The following is a 17,070-nucleotide window of genomic DNA, read 5'->3' on the forward strand; positions in this document are numbered from 1 at the left end:
TAGCAGAGTTAAGATTTGCAGCCAGGTCCATTTGGGTTCATAAACATGTATGAAGTAAAAAGTGAAAAAGCCCTATACCTCCTACCACACCCCATTGCCAATCCCTCTCCCTCGGTTAAAAAAAAATTCATGTTAAAAGATGATTATGTATCTTTCAGAGATTTTTGCATAAAAATACAAACCCTCATATATCTATATTCATACATGTACACATTTAGGTATTTTTATATTTTTGTATATGTGTTTATATTTTTTTAATTTCTCACTTTAAAAGTAATACTTTCTTGGGCGCCTGGGTGGCTCAGTTGGTTAAGCGACTGCCTTCGGCTCAGGTCATGATCCTGGAGTCCTGGGATCAAGTCCCGCATCGGGCTCCCTGCTCCGCAGGGAGCCTGCTTCTCCCTCTGACCCTCCCCCCTCTCATGTGCTCTCTGTCTCTCTCATTCTCTCTGTCTCAGATCAATAAATAAAAATCTTTAAAAAAAAAAAAAGTAATACTTTCTTGGGCGCCTGGGTGGCTCAGTCATTAAGCGTCTGTCTTCGGCTCAGGTCATGATCCCAGGGTCCTGGGATCGAGTCCCACATCGGGCTCCCTGCTCGGCAGGAGGCCTGCTTCTCCCTCTCCTACTCCCCCTGCTTGTGTTCCTGCTCTCGCTCTCTCTCTCTCTCTCTGTCAAAAAAAAAAAGAAGTAATACTTTCTTACTTATAATACTTAGAAAATACAGGAAATAATAAAGAAGAAACAAAAAATAACTATTACATAGACTTTAGAAGAAGCAACATCTCCACTATTAGCATTTTAGTATATTTCCTTCCAGTCTTTTTAAAATGTATTAGATATTCAGTAGATAAAAATACAAATATATATATTTAAACGTATGGTTGTATAAAGAATGAGGCAACAAGGCGCCTGGGTGGCTCAGTCATTAAGCATCTGCCTTTGGCTCAGGTCACGATCCCAGGGTCCTGGGATCAAGCTCTGCATCGGGCTCCCTGCTCTGCAGGAAGCCTGCTTCTCCCTCTTCTACCTGCTTGTATTCCCTCTCTCTCTGTGTCTCTCTCTGTCAAATAAATAAATAAAATCTTTAAAAAGAAAGAAAGAGAAAGAAAGAAAGAAAGAGAAAGAAAGGCAACAAGTTCTGTATACATATGTATAATTCAATTTAATAAGAACATTTCCATTATCTTTCAAACTCTCAATTTTACTTGTTTCCCCAATTCATCCTGAACCCACCCCTGTTAATGTGCAATGGCTATCTTGAATTTTGTATTTATTATTCCTTTACATTTCTTTAGAATTTTACCACATAGGTATATATCCCTGTTTTGGTTATCTATTGCTACAAAACAGATTATCCCCAAACTTAGCTTAAAATTACAAATACATATTATTTTATACAGTTTCTGAGGGTCAGAAATTCAGTGGTTAATAACAGTGGTTCTGGCTCTGGGTCACAGATGAGGTTGTAGTCAAGCTGTTGGCTATAATCATCTGGAGGCTTGGCTGGGGCAGGGGGATCTTCACATGACTACTGGCAGGAGGTTTCATTCAGTTCCTCACCACACATGGGCCTCTCTGTAGGGCTGCTCATAACATGGCAGGTGGATACCCCCAGAGTGAGTGATGAGAGAGAGAAAGAGATAACCTAGTCTTGGAAGTGACATACCATCATCTCTGCCATTTGCCATCAGTAACATAGAACAACTCTGGTATATTGTGGGAGGGGACCATACAAGGGTGTGAATACTAAGAGGGAGGGATCTTTGGGGGCCATCTTGGATGAGACTGGCTATCACAAACCCTACACAGTATGTAGATTAGTTTTTCCTGTTTTCACACTATATATAAATGGAATCATACTTCACTATTCTCTTACAATTTTTTCATGCAACATGTTTCTAAGATTCTTTTATGTTGTGTATAACTAAATCCACTTATTTTCTCACTGTATCATATTACTATGTATAAATATACTACTATTTGTTTAAATGTTTTGCTATAATGGATCCATGAGTAGTTTCCAAATTTTTGCTATTACAAGTAGTGCTGCTATTGGAACACCTGGGTGGCTCAATGGGTTAAGTGTCTGCCTATAGTTCAGGTCATGATCCTGGGGTCCTGGCATTGAGTCCCGCATCAGGCTCCTTGCTCAGGAGGGAGCCTGCTTCTCCCTCTCCCTCTGCTCCCCCTGCTTGTGCTCTCTCTCTCTCTAATAAATTTTAAAAAATCTTAAAAAAAAAAAAACAAGTAGTGCTGCTATAAACATTCTTTTTTTTTTTTAAGTTTATTTAAGTTTACTTTTTTTTTTTTTTTTTAGTAGTAATCTCTATACACCCAGTGTGGGGCTAGAACTCACCACCCCGAGATCATGAGTTGCATGCCCCTCCAGCTGAGTCAGCCAGGCACCCCTGCTGCTGTAAACATTCTTATACCTGCACATGTGCAAGAGTTATTTTAGAGCATGTATCAAAGAATAGAATTGCTGGGTCATAGGTTATGGGCATCATCAATTTTACTAGGTAACAATACTTTTTTTTTTTTTTTAAGATTTTGTTTATTTATTTGACAAAGAGAGACACAGTGAGAGAGGGAACACAAGCAGGGGGAGTGGGAGAGGGAGAAGCAGGCTTCCCGCGGAGCAGGGAGCCCGATGCGGGGCTCGATCCCAGGACCCTGGGATCATGACCTGAGCCGAAGGCAGACGCTTAACGACTGAGCCACCCAGGCGCCCCGGTAACAATACATTTTTTTCCCAAAGTTATTCCATGTTCTTGAACCACACTTGATTTTATCAGATTTTCCCATTTTTCCCAGTCTGGTGGGTGTGAAATGGCATCTCACGGAGGTTTTAGTTTTCATTTTCCTTGATAACTAGTGAGGTTGAGCATCTTTTCAGATTTATTGACTACTCTGTTTCTGTTTCTCTGTAGCATCTATGCAAGGATTTTCTCCACTTTTGTTTTGTCTTTATCATATTGATTTCTAGCCTTCTTCCTATGCATGGTATTTAGAGTTGAGATTGTGTCACACAACTAATTTTGTATACTTTTATTTTCACTTAACATTACACCACAAGCATTTCCTCATCATCTAAATCGCAGCAAACATGTTTTTAAAACAATGTTTTCTGGGGCGCCTGGGTGGCTCAGTCGGTTAAGTATCTGCCTTTGGCTCAGGTTGTGATCCCAGGGTCCTAGTTTCGAGCCCCATGTTGGGCTCCCTGCTCAGTAGGAAGCCTGCTTCTCCCTCTCCCCTAATAAATACAATCTTTAAAAATTTTTTTTAAAAACAGTGTTTTCCAGGGGCGCCTGGGTGGCTCAGTCGTTAAGCGTCTGCCTTCGGCTTAGGTCATGATCCCAGGGTCCTGGGATCGAGCCCCGCATCGGGCTCCCTGCTCGGCGGGAAGCCTGCTTCTCCCTCTCCCACTCTCCCTGCTTGTGTTCCCTTTCTCGCTGTCTCTCTCTCTCGTCAAATAAATAAATAAAATATTTTTAAAAATATAATAAAAAAATATATATATAAAAACAGTGTTTTCCAATTAAAACAAAATAGTCATGTTAGATAACACAGAAAAGCATAAAAAAGAAATGAAAATCACCCATAATTTGAGTACCCAGCAATAACTACCTCTTTGCATTCTGGCAGAATTCCTTCTACTATACTTTGTGTGTAATGTACATTTTTTATAAATCATAATCCTCAGTATAGTTTTGCAATTTATTTTTTAAGTGTTATGCTTTGAGCATTTTTCCACTTCATTAAATATTACTCAATTACAATTTTAATGTGGAAATTTTTTTTTAAAGATTTTTATTTATTTATTTGACACAGAGACACAGCAAGAGCAGGAACACAAGCAGGGGGAGAGGGAGAGGGAGAAGCAGACTTCCCACTGAGCAGGGAGCCCGATGTGGGACTCGATCCCAGGACCCTGGGATCATGACCTGAGCCAAAGGCAGATGCTTAATGACTGAGCCACCCAGGTGCCCTTAATGTGGAAATTTAACCCATGTAAACCATCACCTTATTTATTGACCTTCTTAATTTTTAATTTTCTTTCCTATGTTATAAATAACCTTGCACAGACATCTCTGTAGATAAATCTTTGGATGCATTTCACTTCTTAAATTCAATTCCAATCAAAGATAATTTCTCAATGATCTTTCCAGACCTGTGTTTAAGGCTTTTGGTAAATATTGCAAAATTCCCTTCCCAAAAGACCCTATCCATCTCTCCAAAATATAAATTTCTTCATGTCCTTTCCCTTCAAAAAGCCTGGCTGGTTCCTCTGGTGTCTATGCGGTGTCCTGCACATGCAGATGCACATTTACGTTCAGTCTCCGCTACCACCACTCCCCTCTAAGCCATCCCAATTTATTTCTAGATCACACCATGGACTCTCATGTTAGGTCTCCATGACTTTGCTCAGGCAGCGCCCTCCACCTAAAATGCCCCTTACCTCCTTTCTCTTCCAGGCAAAATCCTATTCTTTTAAGGACCAGTTCAATAAAGCTCATGTCTCTGGGCAGGGCTGATCTGCCCTCTGCTGGGCCCCCAAAGCACATCATAGACTTCCATAATGATAATTTTCACATTGAAATAATTGTGACACAGGAGGTTTCACAGATTCACACAAATCAGATCACATCCTGCCCCAGTTTAAAACTCTTCCATGGGGGGCACCTGGGTGGCTCAGTCGGTTAAGCCTCTGCCTTCGGCTCTGGTCATGATCCTAGGGGTGGATGGAGCCCCACATCAGGCTTCCTGCTCAGCGGGGATCCTGCTTCTTCCTCTCCCTCTGCCATTCCCCCTGCTTGTGCTCTCTCTCTCTCTCTGTCAAATAAATAAATAAAATCTTAAAAAAAAAAAAACTTCCGTGGAACATAATAGAAAGTTCAGAAATTGGCCCCAGTACACTTGGGAATGAAGATTATGATAATAGAGACATTTCAAATGATTTGGGAAAAGATGAAATTATTGGGATAACTAGGTGATTATTTGGGAAAAAATTGTGGATTCCTGCCTCACACCAAAGTGACTTTATGATGGCACAAGATTGAAATGTAAAATATGAAGCCATGTAAAAACTAGAAGAAAGTAGAGAATTTGTTTTCTAATATTGAATTGGAGGTTTTCCTAAGAATGACATAGAACCTGGAAACCACAAAGGAAAAGACTGATAAATTGAGATACATACAAAATAAAAGTTTGTCCATGGTAATAAATAATAAACTGGAAAAATCTTTACATCTTAGGTGTAGAAAAAAAGGATAAAAATTCCTATAACTCAACAAGGAAAAGCTGAATGGAAAGACCAACTGAAAAAAGGGCAAATGAAGTGAACAGAGAATTCACCAGAACCCCCCCCCAAAAGGCTCATAAATATGAAAAATTGCTCAACTTCTCTCTTAATAAAAAGAAATGAGGGGTGCCTGGGTGACTCAGTTGTTAAGTGTCTGCCTTCCCTGCTAGGGTCATGATCCCAGGGTCCTGCTTGGCGGGAAGCCTGCTTCTCCCTCTCCCACTCCCCCTGCTTGGGTTCCCTCTCTCGCTGTCTCTCTCTCTGTCAAATAAATAAATACAATCTTTAATAAAAAAAAAGAAATGAAAAATAAAAGTGCCTGTTGGTTTTTATCTTTCTGACTGGCGAGGAAAATAAGGTTTGATAACACTGCAGTTCAGGATGTAAGGAAAGAGTCACTCTCTTATTGATTGGAGGGCAAACTGGTACAACCTATGGAGAGTACTTTGCCAATATCCATTAAAACAAAACAAAAACAAGTTCATATACTCATTTACTGATATTCCACTTCCAGGAACTTACCTAACAGATAAACTCCCACGTATGCAAAATAACAAATGGACAAGTTCTAGCACTATTTGTAATAGGAAAGGAATGGAAACTAAGTGTTCGCAAATAGATTAGGCAAGTAAATTATGGCATGTCTTTATAAAGCTCTGTATTAATTTTAAAAACTGAGGCAGATCGAAAATGTGGAGCTCAATCATAAGAGCAAGATGTAGAAGTGTTTATAGCAAGCTATCATTTGTGTAAAAAAATTTGTACAAGTAATTTGCCTGTGACTACAGCGACCATCTCTGAAAGACCTCAGAAGAAAGTGATGATCGCTGTGGGGGGACCCGTGGATTGGAAAGCAGGGGTAGGAAGAGGACTTAACTTTTTCATTCTATGCTCTTTGCATATTTTTAATATTTGGTGTTCCTGGATACCTATTTTTAATCAATTAAATTAACATAAAACACCTTTCAATGTTTAGGATCAAGTCTAACTCACTTCCATGGTCAACTTTCCAACCTCCTCCCATGCCACATTTCCTCTCCCTCACTACCTTCCAGTCAACTTGCTTCTCCTTCAGTTTCTGGAACATTCCAAGATCTTCCTGCCTCAGGACATTCTGCATAAGCTGTTCCCTCTTCCCAAGTTGCTGTTCTCTAGGTTCTTACCGTGGGTCAGCATTTTCTTATATATATATTTTTTAAGATTTTATTTATTTATTTGACAGAGAGAGACACAGCGAGAGAGGGAACACAAGCAGGGGGAGTGGGAGAGGGAGAAGCAGGATTCCCGCTGAGCAGGGAACCTGATGCTGGGCTCCATCCCAGGACCCTGGGATCATGACCTGAGCCGAAGGCAGATGCTTAATGACTGAGCCACCCAGGTGCCCCAGCATTTTCTTGTATTTCAAGTCTTGCGTTCTGTGTCATCTCTTCAAAGAGGCCATCCCTGGCCACCCTACATAAACAATTTGTTGAATAAATGCCTCTCTCTCACTCACTGGGCAGGCAGGGCAGGGTTTACATCCCTGACCACCCAGGCTAAATAAGTACCTCCCTTCACTCTCTTTATGACAATACCCTGATTCACTTCTTTCATAGCACTAGTCACTATTTGAAATTACCTTGTTTGTGTATTTTCTTAGTTGTTTACTGTCTCTCTCCAGCTCAGGGGTTTGTCTCCATGAAAGCAGGGGCCATGTCTTGTCTTGTTTCTATCTTCAGCAACCCAAATAATAAACATTTGTTGAATAAATTTATGCAACACATACTACGGACCACACACTGTGCTACAGATATAAATAACAACTCTTTCAATTCTCACAATAACTCAATGGGGGAGATTGGTTTTTTTACATATTTTACAGTTAAGGAAATTGAGGCACGGAGCGGTTGAAGAACTTGCCCAACTGACAGAGTTGGAATCCAAGACACAAGGTTCTTAGCTACAGCGCGACGCTTTTTAGATATATAACCTCGCAGATGGATGAAACTGACTAAATGAACGAACTCATGGAAATATGAATATAAACGTTGATTTTTTTTTTGCGTCTCCAGATTCCCCAGATCTGCCGCAAGGGGGCGCTCTCTCCCAGGTCTTGACGCCAGTCCTCAAGGCGCGCACTCCCTTTGCGTCTCGGGCTCGCGCGCGCTGCCGCGGCACCGGAAGTGACTGAGCTTGCAAGTTCCCCCGGTCTCTTCAGGGGAAACTGAGGCCGGCTCGTTCGGAAGAGACAGCGCGAATCGTCAGCCAGGTAGGCCGGCCCGGGTCCGCGGCGCGGAACTTGGCCACGAAGAGCCCTCGCGTCTGGAAACGACCTGGCCGATGAAGGGGGGATGTGGCCCCCCACGGCTCGCGGGGCTCGCAGGTGAGAGCGCCGCCTCCTCTGTGCGTGGCAGGCGCTGCGCCCAATGGGAGCCCTCGCCGTCCCGCTTCTGTGCCGACTGGGCTCGCTGATTGGTTACGCTGGGGCGGGCCGCCGAGGGCGAGACCCCTCCTCCCTGAAAGGACTAGGGGGCGCCCCTGAGGGAGAGCTGTTGCCTGGCAACGGGGCGGTGGCCCGGCGGGTACCCGGCCTAGCGCGCGGGAGAAGCCGCCAGGCCGCAGCCCACCCGCCCCGGGCTCGGGAGAGGTGCAGCCCCCGGCCCCTAAGCCCTCCCGGGGGCGCCAGGAAGCTGCCTTGGACCTGTCCTCAGGAAAACGTGGTCTCAGCTGGTGTGGTGGGGGGAGGCTCGAGCAGGCCTCAGTCCCTCTCCCTGACCCGAGGAGAGGCCCGGCGCCTCACCCTCACCCCGTCTTTGTGCAGGGCGCCGGCGGCCATTGTGTCCGTGCGGGGAATGGAGGACCCGGCAATCCCCCCCCACCGCCGCCACGTCCAGGGCCTTTGGGGAATTCAGAGAAAATCAGCGGTGTTTCTGGGGGGTCCCCGGTCGTCAGCCTCCCGGAAAGGCCCGGGGATGGCCTTTCCGAAGTCAGACCGCAGATCCGAGGCAGTTTCCCCCTCCCTCTGTCCCTTCTCGAAACCTTGAGCCCCATTGAGAAGTCCCTGCAGGGTTTCGGAAGCCTTACCCTGAGCTGGTACTTAAATAGAAACAACAACAACAACAAAACCCTAAACCCCATACCAGCCACCTCCGGGAGAGTTCTCCTGGCTCCCAGTAGGAGGCGGAGAGCCAAGGGGCGTGCAAGAGCGAGGGGGCTGGGCTCCCGGGTGGCAGGAGGCCGCTGCCGAGTGGCCGCCCTCGATCCGGGCGATGGAGGAGGAAGCAAGCGAGGGGGCCGGTTCCTGAGCTTCGTAATTCCTGTGTCGCCTTCTGCGCTCCCAGCCTGCCGGGTCGCATGATCCCTCCAGCCGGAGCTCCTTTTTTTGCCAGCCGCCGTGAGGCCGGCTGAGTTGCCGGCATCCCGGCTGCCACCTCTTCTCCCGACCTATGTTACAAAAGATCTTCCCGGGGTTGCACCTGCCTGCGGTTGCCTGAGACGGATTTGAATGTAGGTGGTGTGGGGGTGGGGGGCAGACTGCCCGTGGGGGTGACTTTCTGAGGAAGGCATTTCGGAGAAAAGGGGGTGGCTGGGGTAAAAAAAAAAAAAAGAAAAAAAAGCCGGTGTGGTGATTCAGAAAGAGCCCACGGGTGCTTTCAATTTGACTTCATTGAAGTCTTTTGGAAGCTAGACCCAGACCTTACCTAAGAGCCACAAAGAAACCAGTTCTGGTACCTCGAGGGGGAATGGGATATTGTAGGGTAAATGGCATGCATATTAATTTTTTTTTTCCTGAAGCTCTTTCTCTCCCATCAGAACCCTATCTTGGCGTTGGATCTCAGAAGAGAACCACCAAGCAGAGACCAGACTCAGTGAGTGAGCAGGTGTTTTGGACAATGGACTGGTCGAGCCCATCCCTATTATAAAGATGTCTCAGAGCAACCGGGAGCTGGTGGTTGACTTTCTCTCCTACAAGCTTTCCCAGAAAGGATACAGCTGGAGTCAGTTTAGTGATGTGGAAGAGAACAGAACTGAGGCCCCAGAAGGTACTGAATCAGAGATGGAGACCCCCAGTGCCATCAATGGCAACCCATCCTGGCACTTGGCGGACAGCCCTGCGGTGAATGGAGCCACTGGACACAGCAGCAGCTTGGAAGCCCGGGAGGTGATCCCTATGGCAGCGGTGAAGCAAGCTCTGAGGGAGGCCGGGGATGAGTTTGAACTGAGGTACCGGCGGGCATTCAGCGACCTGACATCCCAGCTTCACATCACCCCAGGGACAGCATATCAGAGCTTTGAGCAGGTAGTGAACGAACTCTTCCGGGATGGGGTGAACTGGGGTCGCATTGTGGCCTTTTTCTCCTTCGGTGGGGCACTGTGCGTGGAGAGCGTAGACAAGGAGATGCAGGTATTGGTGAGTCGGATCGCAACTTGGATGGCCACTTACCTGAACGACCACCTAGAGCCTTGGATCCAGGAGAACGGCGGCTGGGTAAGGACCACGCCCCTTGTATGTACCTTTCCCTTGGCCTCCAGTCAGAGAGATGTCTAACAGCCTCTCCCCCGTATCTCTTTCCGTTGTGCTGGGTGGTTATTGGAGACTGTTTGTTAAGGAGATGTGACTGGCCTCATTGCACCACAAGAGGTTAACTGTTCTCAAATACAGATGACCTAGTTCTTGAGGGACCAGGCATCTTTCATTCTGGTCACCCTCATGACCCTACTCTTTCATACTTGTGTTCCAGTTTCTCAGCAGAGGAAAACATAGCCTGTGTGTTTATTTGGCCCCAAATCTTTGCGAGTGGAAAGTTATTCCAGTGTTCCCCCTCACCCTGACAAAATGGCTCACCACTGTAAGGGCTGATGGGTGTAATGCCTCCGAGCCCCTCCATTCTTACCCCCCAGGGATGTCAGTCTTGTCCTGGGCTTCCCTCCCACAAATCAAGTTCCCTTTATTTCAGAGTTTGCATACATGTTCCTCTCCTCTCAGAACAGGGCACGGCCAGGCAGAAGTTCCCACTGGCCTAGATGGCTGAGGATTGTCAGATTTTTAGGGCAGTGTAAGCTATGCCACTGGGCGGGTTGTTTGTGCTGCACCCCTCTGTTCATTTGCTCTGAAGTGTGCAACTTTCTGCATGGCTGGCCTGTTTGTGGAGCCCTTGCTGTGTCACGCATTAAGCCTGGGGACTTTGCACCTCACTGCCTGGGGTCGGTTGGGGAGCTCCAGCTGTTCTGCCTGTTGCTTTCCAGCTGGGGTCCTAGGGCCTCTTCACGGAGCACTGTTGGATGGCAAAGCAAGAACCTGGTCTCTGGGGCTCTTTGGGATATAGAGATTCAGTGACAGACTTCAGAAACAAACTGACATAGGTGTGAGTGCCAGCCCTGTCACTCAACCAGCTGTGTGACCTTGGACAGGCCAGTTTACCTTGAGCCTCAGTCTCTTCCACTAAAAAAAGGCGGCAAGCCCTCTTGGCCTTGCAGAATATTGTAAATCTTGGAGCTAATGTGAGCAGTGACTGGCACCAGCAAGACCCTGTAGCAGTTGTTTTTGGTTCCAGACGAAGGAGTCGTGCCCTCATTCCTTTCCTAGGGAGGGAGAATTCTCTTGCCCATCACCAACTTCGGAGCAGATAGTGGTGAGAGGTTCTTACCATTGGTCATTGTAGGCAATGTTTGCTCTTCTGCAGCAAACTCAGTCCTAATTTCCTTGCTTATCTCCCTGCCTAGGGGAGATGCAGGGCTTATGAGAGGTATTCGGTCCCCTCAGAATACCCCCAAAATTGAGCAGGCCGTGGAAAATAAGTCATCTATTGAAGGAGCTGAGGTGGAAGGGGCCTTGCAGCATGGACTCAGGAATGTCAAGAATGCAAATTATCCATAGGCTGGGCCTAGGGCGTGGCACTTCAGTTTACCTCTGAGCCAGAGACTGCCTAGTTTGCCCTTCCCCCTGTCTTATTTCCCATTTCTTTGCAACTTCATTAACTCTCCTGCTGCCAGTTCTTGCAAAATACAAAGGGGTCAAGTCAATAGAGGTCAGATGACTGGGGTGGGGTCGGGGGGAGGTAAAAGTGGAGAGCTCTCTGAGCTAAGGCTGACCAGACTTGAAAGCCATTCTGTAAATGAACTCCCTGGGGGGATAAATGATTAAATAGTTCCTGTTGGTTTGTGTGATGACCTCGCCTGTTCCCTCCTGCTTTGATTCTCTTTGGGGGCAAATATTTGTTCAGCTGATTACAGGAGGGACAGGATTCCAGCACTTTAGACGCAGCCTCTGAGGCATCTCCTAGTAGAGACGTGGGCCTTGTGCCCACCTTGCCTGACTATTGTCTTTGGCCAGGGGTGCTAATACCAGGTGGGTTGTTGCCAGCTATTAACAAAAGGCAGTCTGGGAGAGGTGCCTGTTCTGTCGGCCAGCCTCTGCAGAGGGCTACCAGGATCAGAGAATTGCCAGTCGCCCAGTATTGTATACAGAAAGAGGTTTTAGACACGGCAACACAGGGCAAGTTCATTAGATCACCCCTGGATTGAAGTTCCATCTTCTGTCTTTTTGCCCAAGAATTTTCAGAGCCCGTTAGACAACATACCATATGTTACTTCCTCCTGGTGAACAGAGGGGATGTGTGCAGAAGCCAGTTATGTCAGCACCATTTCTGGGCATACGTGCTCCCTGAGGCCAGGAGGTAAAGAACATTTGAGTTAAGAGATCCTTTGGATAGAAGCTACCCACACACTTCCCTGTCAAGTACCATCCTGTTTGAGCTGCGCAGATTGGCCACTACAGTGGCATCTCAAAACCTTCCTGGAGGCTGTGGCGGATCCACGAGTGTAGGACTTATGGGCCATTACCACCCTGGGATATGCTCTAAATTTAGCATCCCTGCAGAAAAGGGGAAGGAAATGAGCCTTTATAGAGTACATCCTATGTATGAGGCATTGTGTTGGGTCTTCTACTTATGCAACCAAAATTTACTGAGCATCTGCTATGAGGCAGGCACCGTGCTGACAGTAAGCCACACATGATACCTTCCCTCGTGGAAATGACATGCTATCTCATATATCCCACACAATAACTTTTCAAGGTAGGTGGGTTTGTTTATTCCCAGTTTACATGTGAAGCTCCTGATAGCTCAATGACTGGTTCCAGATATCCCTCAGCCAGTTAAGTGACTGAGTGAGAATTTACACCTAGGTCAGCCTCAGCCTGAAGCCTAAAGTCTTTTCCATCTGCATCAGGTTGTCCTAGGAGTAATAAAGTGACCCAGACAGCCTGGCACAGAAGGGCAGAAATGCTGTTGGGTCAAACAAAACATGCCCATGGAGGTGCTCACTCTGGTCTGTGACATTGCTCAGGAAGCCTCAGGTAGAAGAGCGTCTTTGTTGACGGTAGCAGGTTCCCAAAGGCACGTGTGTAGTAGCCTCAGATTCTGGCATTGGAAAAACTCAAGTAGGCATCAGGGTTTTGCCCAGAGTGGCCTTTTTGTTAATTCTTTCACTGTTAAACCCTCTCAGGCCCTGCCAGTAGGTAAGAATCGGGGGGGGGGGGGGGGGGGAGGAGAAGGTGGCCTGTTTCAGATATATCTACTTAATTGTGGGTGATTTCCAAGGACTGGAATTCCACATGTAGCCACACCACTGCCTGCCTGGAGTCACCTGGCAAGATGCTCAACCTGTTTGTCTCTCTTGTCCATCCATCTCTCCTACCTGTAAAATAGAATAATGACAGCCACCTGCCATAGCTTGACTCTAGTAAAGAATCTAGAACAAAAGCCCTTCCTGGGCCTTAATTGTAGGGTGGAAGCACTTCTTTTAATGAGTGGACCATCTGCCTCAGAAAACTGAACTTTGGCCCCAGAGTTCTCAAGAAACAAAGCTCCTGAGATATTCATCTAGAATGGAATATGATATGACCTTCTCTGTAGGGACAGAGTGTTTTGGGGGTTTTCCAATGGGAATGTGGACAATTTTAGGGTGAGGACAATTTTAGGTGGTCAAACCATTTTGGGATCGCAGTCCCTGGGAAACCCCTTAGCTTGATGGAAAACCATTGTCAGGAGCAATGAACAGTGTGTGGAGAGAGGAAACATAATTTGGCCTTTCCCAGGCTGCATGGTTCTGTGGTCTTTTAGTTTCTATAGGTTTCTTCTTGCCTATTCTGGCTTCTTTGGCATGGGTATATGCTAGCTGAAGCACCTCAGTGACCTTTGCAGATCTCAGCAGCTGTTGGCAATTCTGCGGTTTTCTTGGGGAAACCCCATTAGAAACCCCAAATGTGGAAATTTTTAGTAATCTCATTCAAGTCCCAAAGTGAGGCAGAAATGTCTCAGGGACTCCACCTCAAAACACCCAGTTCTCCTGGATGTACATTTGAGGTTGCTCTTGAAACCCTGTCACTATCACAGGATTTTCCAGACTTCCTGGGACTAATTTCCCTAGAGGCCCCACAGAGCCCTTTAGCTTCTGGTAGAAAATTACCCAGGTGTTTTTTCAGGGGGTCCCAACAGAGCCCAGAGGGTTTTCTTGACTTCTGTGTGGTTAGTCACCAGATTTGTTTGGGTTGCAGGAAGCAGCGGTTGTCACCTGTCCTTTCCCCAGCAGGTATCTGTCCTCACACCAATAGGCTTCAGCATTTTCCAGTGTCCTCAGTCTTCCATCATGGGGCTTTCTTTCAGCAACCATGGTCTTGTCTAGGTTTGGCATGGATAGATTTAGGGGTATTCTCAGTGAGCTCCTCTTTGACAGAAGTATAATCTGCTTCTTTAATTAGCAGGGCCCTGTCCCTACCCCCAACCTAATTGCACAGAGTCCTCCCTAGGGACTCCCTCTCTTTTCTTTGAAGGAGTCACTCTGCTCCTGGAGCAGCTTCTCTTCTGTCCCTCCAGCCAACAGTCTGTTTTCCCCATTCCCAGTTGGCAGACCTGAGTCAGACAATCCACTGGGTCTTTTTGTTTAGCCTGGGGAAGAGAAGACTCAAGAGAATATGATCACCAGTTTCAAATATCTGGAGGAAGAGGGGCTACACCTTTTTTATTGGTAGAGTACCCAACAGAACTTGGATAAATGAGAGGAAAATAACAGTGGTAGCATGAACTTAGTGTAAAGAAGACATTTCTCACACTATTATATCTCTACCAGATTTAGGAGTTTCCTGAAGGTGGAGTCCACATCTTTTTTTTTTTTTTTAAGGTTTTATTTATTTATCTGACAGAGCACAAGCAGGGGGAGCAGCAGAGGGGGAGGGAGAAGCAGACTCCCCGCCAAGCAGAGAGCCTGACATGGGGCTCGATCCCAGGACCCTGGGATCACGACCTGAGCCGAAGGCAGACGCCCAACCGACTGAGCCACCTAGGTGCCCCTGGAGTCCACATCTTGTCCACACTTGTTTCCTCAGCACTGAACAGAGGTCTTGGGCATAGCAGGTATCTAATGAGAGAGATGCCCAGCAAATTTCTGAAGAAACAGATAGTTATCAAACCAGAATAATAGTAATGGGAATTTTCACTGACCTGATCATTCAGTCATTGATTCAAATGATATTTATTGAGCTCCTATGTCCAGGCTGTCCTAGGTATTAGGGGTACTACTGCCTTAAATTAAGTTTCTGTCCTCATGAAGCTCACATTCCAGTGGGGAGAAACAGACAATAAGCATGTAAGTACATATATAAAACATATCAGGTGATAGTAAGCACTATGAAGAAAGTAAAGCAGGTCAAGGGCATGCCTCACAAGGGAGGTGGGGCTGCAGTTTTAAGAGAGGTTAGGGAGGGCATCACCAAAAGGTAGTGTTTGAGCCAAGACCTGAAGAATGTGGCTAGAGAAGAAATAGCAAGGGGGAAAGTGGTTGGGATTGAGAGGGGAGAGAGGTGGCCAAAGACCAGATCACACAGCGCATTACAGTCCATGCTGAGGACTTGGCTGTGGATGAATGCGAGAGAAGCCAGGAGAGAGTTTGCAGCAGGGGTGAAGTGATCTGAATTCGGCAAGGGCGGCAGCCAGGAGGAACCAGTGACGAGCTGGTGCAACTGCCCAGTGAGAAAGAAGAGTGGTTTGGATCAGTAGGCTGAGGTGGAAGTAGTGAGAAGTGACTAGAGAATATGGCCAGGTTTGCACTTGGTGAACTGACGGAAGCCGCCTTTTCTAGCCACTTGGAGGTCATGAAATCAAGGCTAAATAAGCTAGTTGTTCTTCAGGGATAGTTCTCTTCAAATGTGGTATCCTGAATGGTCCCCCTCCATTCTAGGAATATTTCGGTCTGAGTAACTGCAGCTTCTCTGGGCCTAGGTCCCAGCTCACCCACATCTAGCTGTGTGACCTTGGGCAAGCTCCTTGAATTCTCTGAACCTTGGGGCAAATAATACCTGCTTCATCGGGTCATGGCAAAGACCTAAAGAGGCCTGCCTGAGATGGGTAGAGCCTGGCACGTGTTGGTATCATAATTCTTAATCATCTTCACCACAGAACTCACGTCAGAAACTCATTCAGCATCCATTCTTTTTTTTTTTTTTTTAAGATTTTATTTATTTATTTGACAGAGAGAGATACAGAGAGAGAAGGAACACAAGCAGGGGGAGTGTGAGAGGGAGAAGCAGGCTTCCCGCAGAGCAGGGAGCCCGACGCGGGGCTCGATCCCAGGACCCTGGGACCATGACCCTGAGCCGAAGGCAGACGCTTAGCGGCTGAGCCACCCAGGCGCCCCCCATTCTCCTTTTTTGGCCTGCATGCCCCTCCAACACATGCTCTAGGCAGACAGGTCCTAGCAGTGTTCTGTCCTGGCAGCAGCTCTTGGTGTTCCTGTATCATGGTGGTACAGGCACTGGGCTTAGAGTCAGGATCCCTGTTGTGCTGTCAGTCTGCTCAGACTTCACTGTCTTGCCTTAGCCAGCTCACTTCACCCCCAGGCTCTAGTTTCCACCGTATCTGTAGGATGGAGGGTTGAAGTTGGTAGTCTATGAATCTGCTTGTCACTGGCGTTAAGCCTTGTGGCCAGTTCCTCCAGTAAGGCCCTATTTCACAGTAGTTACATTTGAGGATGGCTCCTTTCAATCAATAGCTACAACACTTTAACTGCAAAAATTAAGTAATCCCAGTGTCAGTGTAGCGTAGTTTCTCACTGACCCCTCAATAATAATAATAAACCACATTTATGTAGCACTTACAGCTCAGAAAGCGCTTTCCTATCCACCATGCCTTTTTATGCGTATAGCCACCCAGGGAGGTGAGCAGGAGGGAAGTCAAGCTCAGAAAGGTGAAGTGGCTTGCCAAGGTCACACATCAGGAGGAAGACAGGCTTTGGATTTTCAGATCTGCACTTGACCACTTCTTTGCTTTGTGACCTTGGGCAAGTCTTTTAACTTGTAAATGGCCGTAATAATAGTGCCCTGTTCTGAAGACTCAGTGAGTTAATCCATATCTTAAGGCCCTCGGAACAGTGACTATTCGTATGAGCAGGAAATGGCAGCCGCATCCTAGGGCTCCTTCTGGCTTCCCGTTTATTATATATTGATTTTTGCAAATAGTGTTTTTGCAGAAAGAAACTGCCTTTGGGACCTTTGGGTACTTGGTTTCATCCTGATGAGGCTCTCGGTCCAAGCTGGAGCCTTACAGCTAGCTCCAAGCTACAGGGCTTTTTGGGCAGACTCCAGAGCTCCCCTCGGAACTAGAGGTTTTTCTCTCGCTCTTCAGGAAATGCCATTGCAGTGACTTCCATGGACTGCTTCCTGTCCCAGCCCTGCAGCCGATTCCTGCTGGCGAGAGTGTAGAAACTGGAAAGTCATGTCCCTAAAGGCTCCCC

The 17,070-nt window shown here is 46.7% G+C and overlaps 1 protein-coding gene and 1 long non-coding RNA gene across 5 annotated transcripts in view; one reads left to right on the plus strand and one right to left on the minus strand.

Moving 5' to 3' along the window:
- Positions 1-7,832: 7,832 nt before the first annotated feature.
- Positions 7,833-17,070, plus strand: part of BCL2L1 (BCL2 like 1) — a 72,137-nt gene continuing 62,899 nt past the window's right edge. The window contains exons 1-2 of one of the 4 annotated variants that reach the window (XM_064572969.1): positions 7,833-8,790; positions 9,097-9,772. In XM_064572969.1, the coding sequence (XP_064429039.1) occupies positions 9,209-9,772 (564 nt within the window). In that variant the 5' untranslated portion in view covers positions 7,833-8,790; positions 9,097-9,208. Of the gene's footprint in view, positions 8,791-9,078; positions 9,773-17,070 lie in introns of all 4 variants that reach the window. The other 3 variants (XM_064572971.1, XM_064572970.1, XM_045885568.3) reach the window with 3 other exon arrangements.
- The window catches only part of LOC135361799 (uncharacterized), a 46,738-nt gene continuing 46,550 nt past the window's right edge, over positions 16,883-17,070 (minus strand). The window contains exon 3 of the long non-coding RNA XR_010405804.1: positions 16,883-17,020. This is a non-coding gene — a long non-coding RNA (uncharacterized LOC135361799). The remainder of the gene's footprint in view (positions 17,021-17,070) is intronic.

The sequence above is a fragment of the Mirounga angustirostris genome, unplaced genomic scaffold (genome assembly GCF_029215605.1).
Source record: "Mirounga angustirostris isolate CCGP_5_RB_7025 unplaced genomic scaffold, mMirAng1.0.hap1 SCAF_10, whole genome shotgun sequence".
In the NCBI taxonomy this organism is placed as follows: Eukaryota; Metazoa; Chordata; class Mammalia; order Carnivora; family Phocidae; genus Mirounga; species Mirounga angustirostris.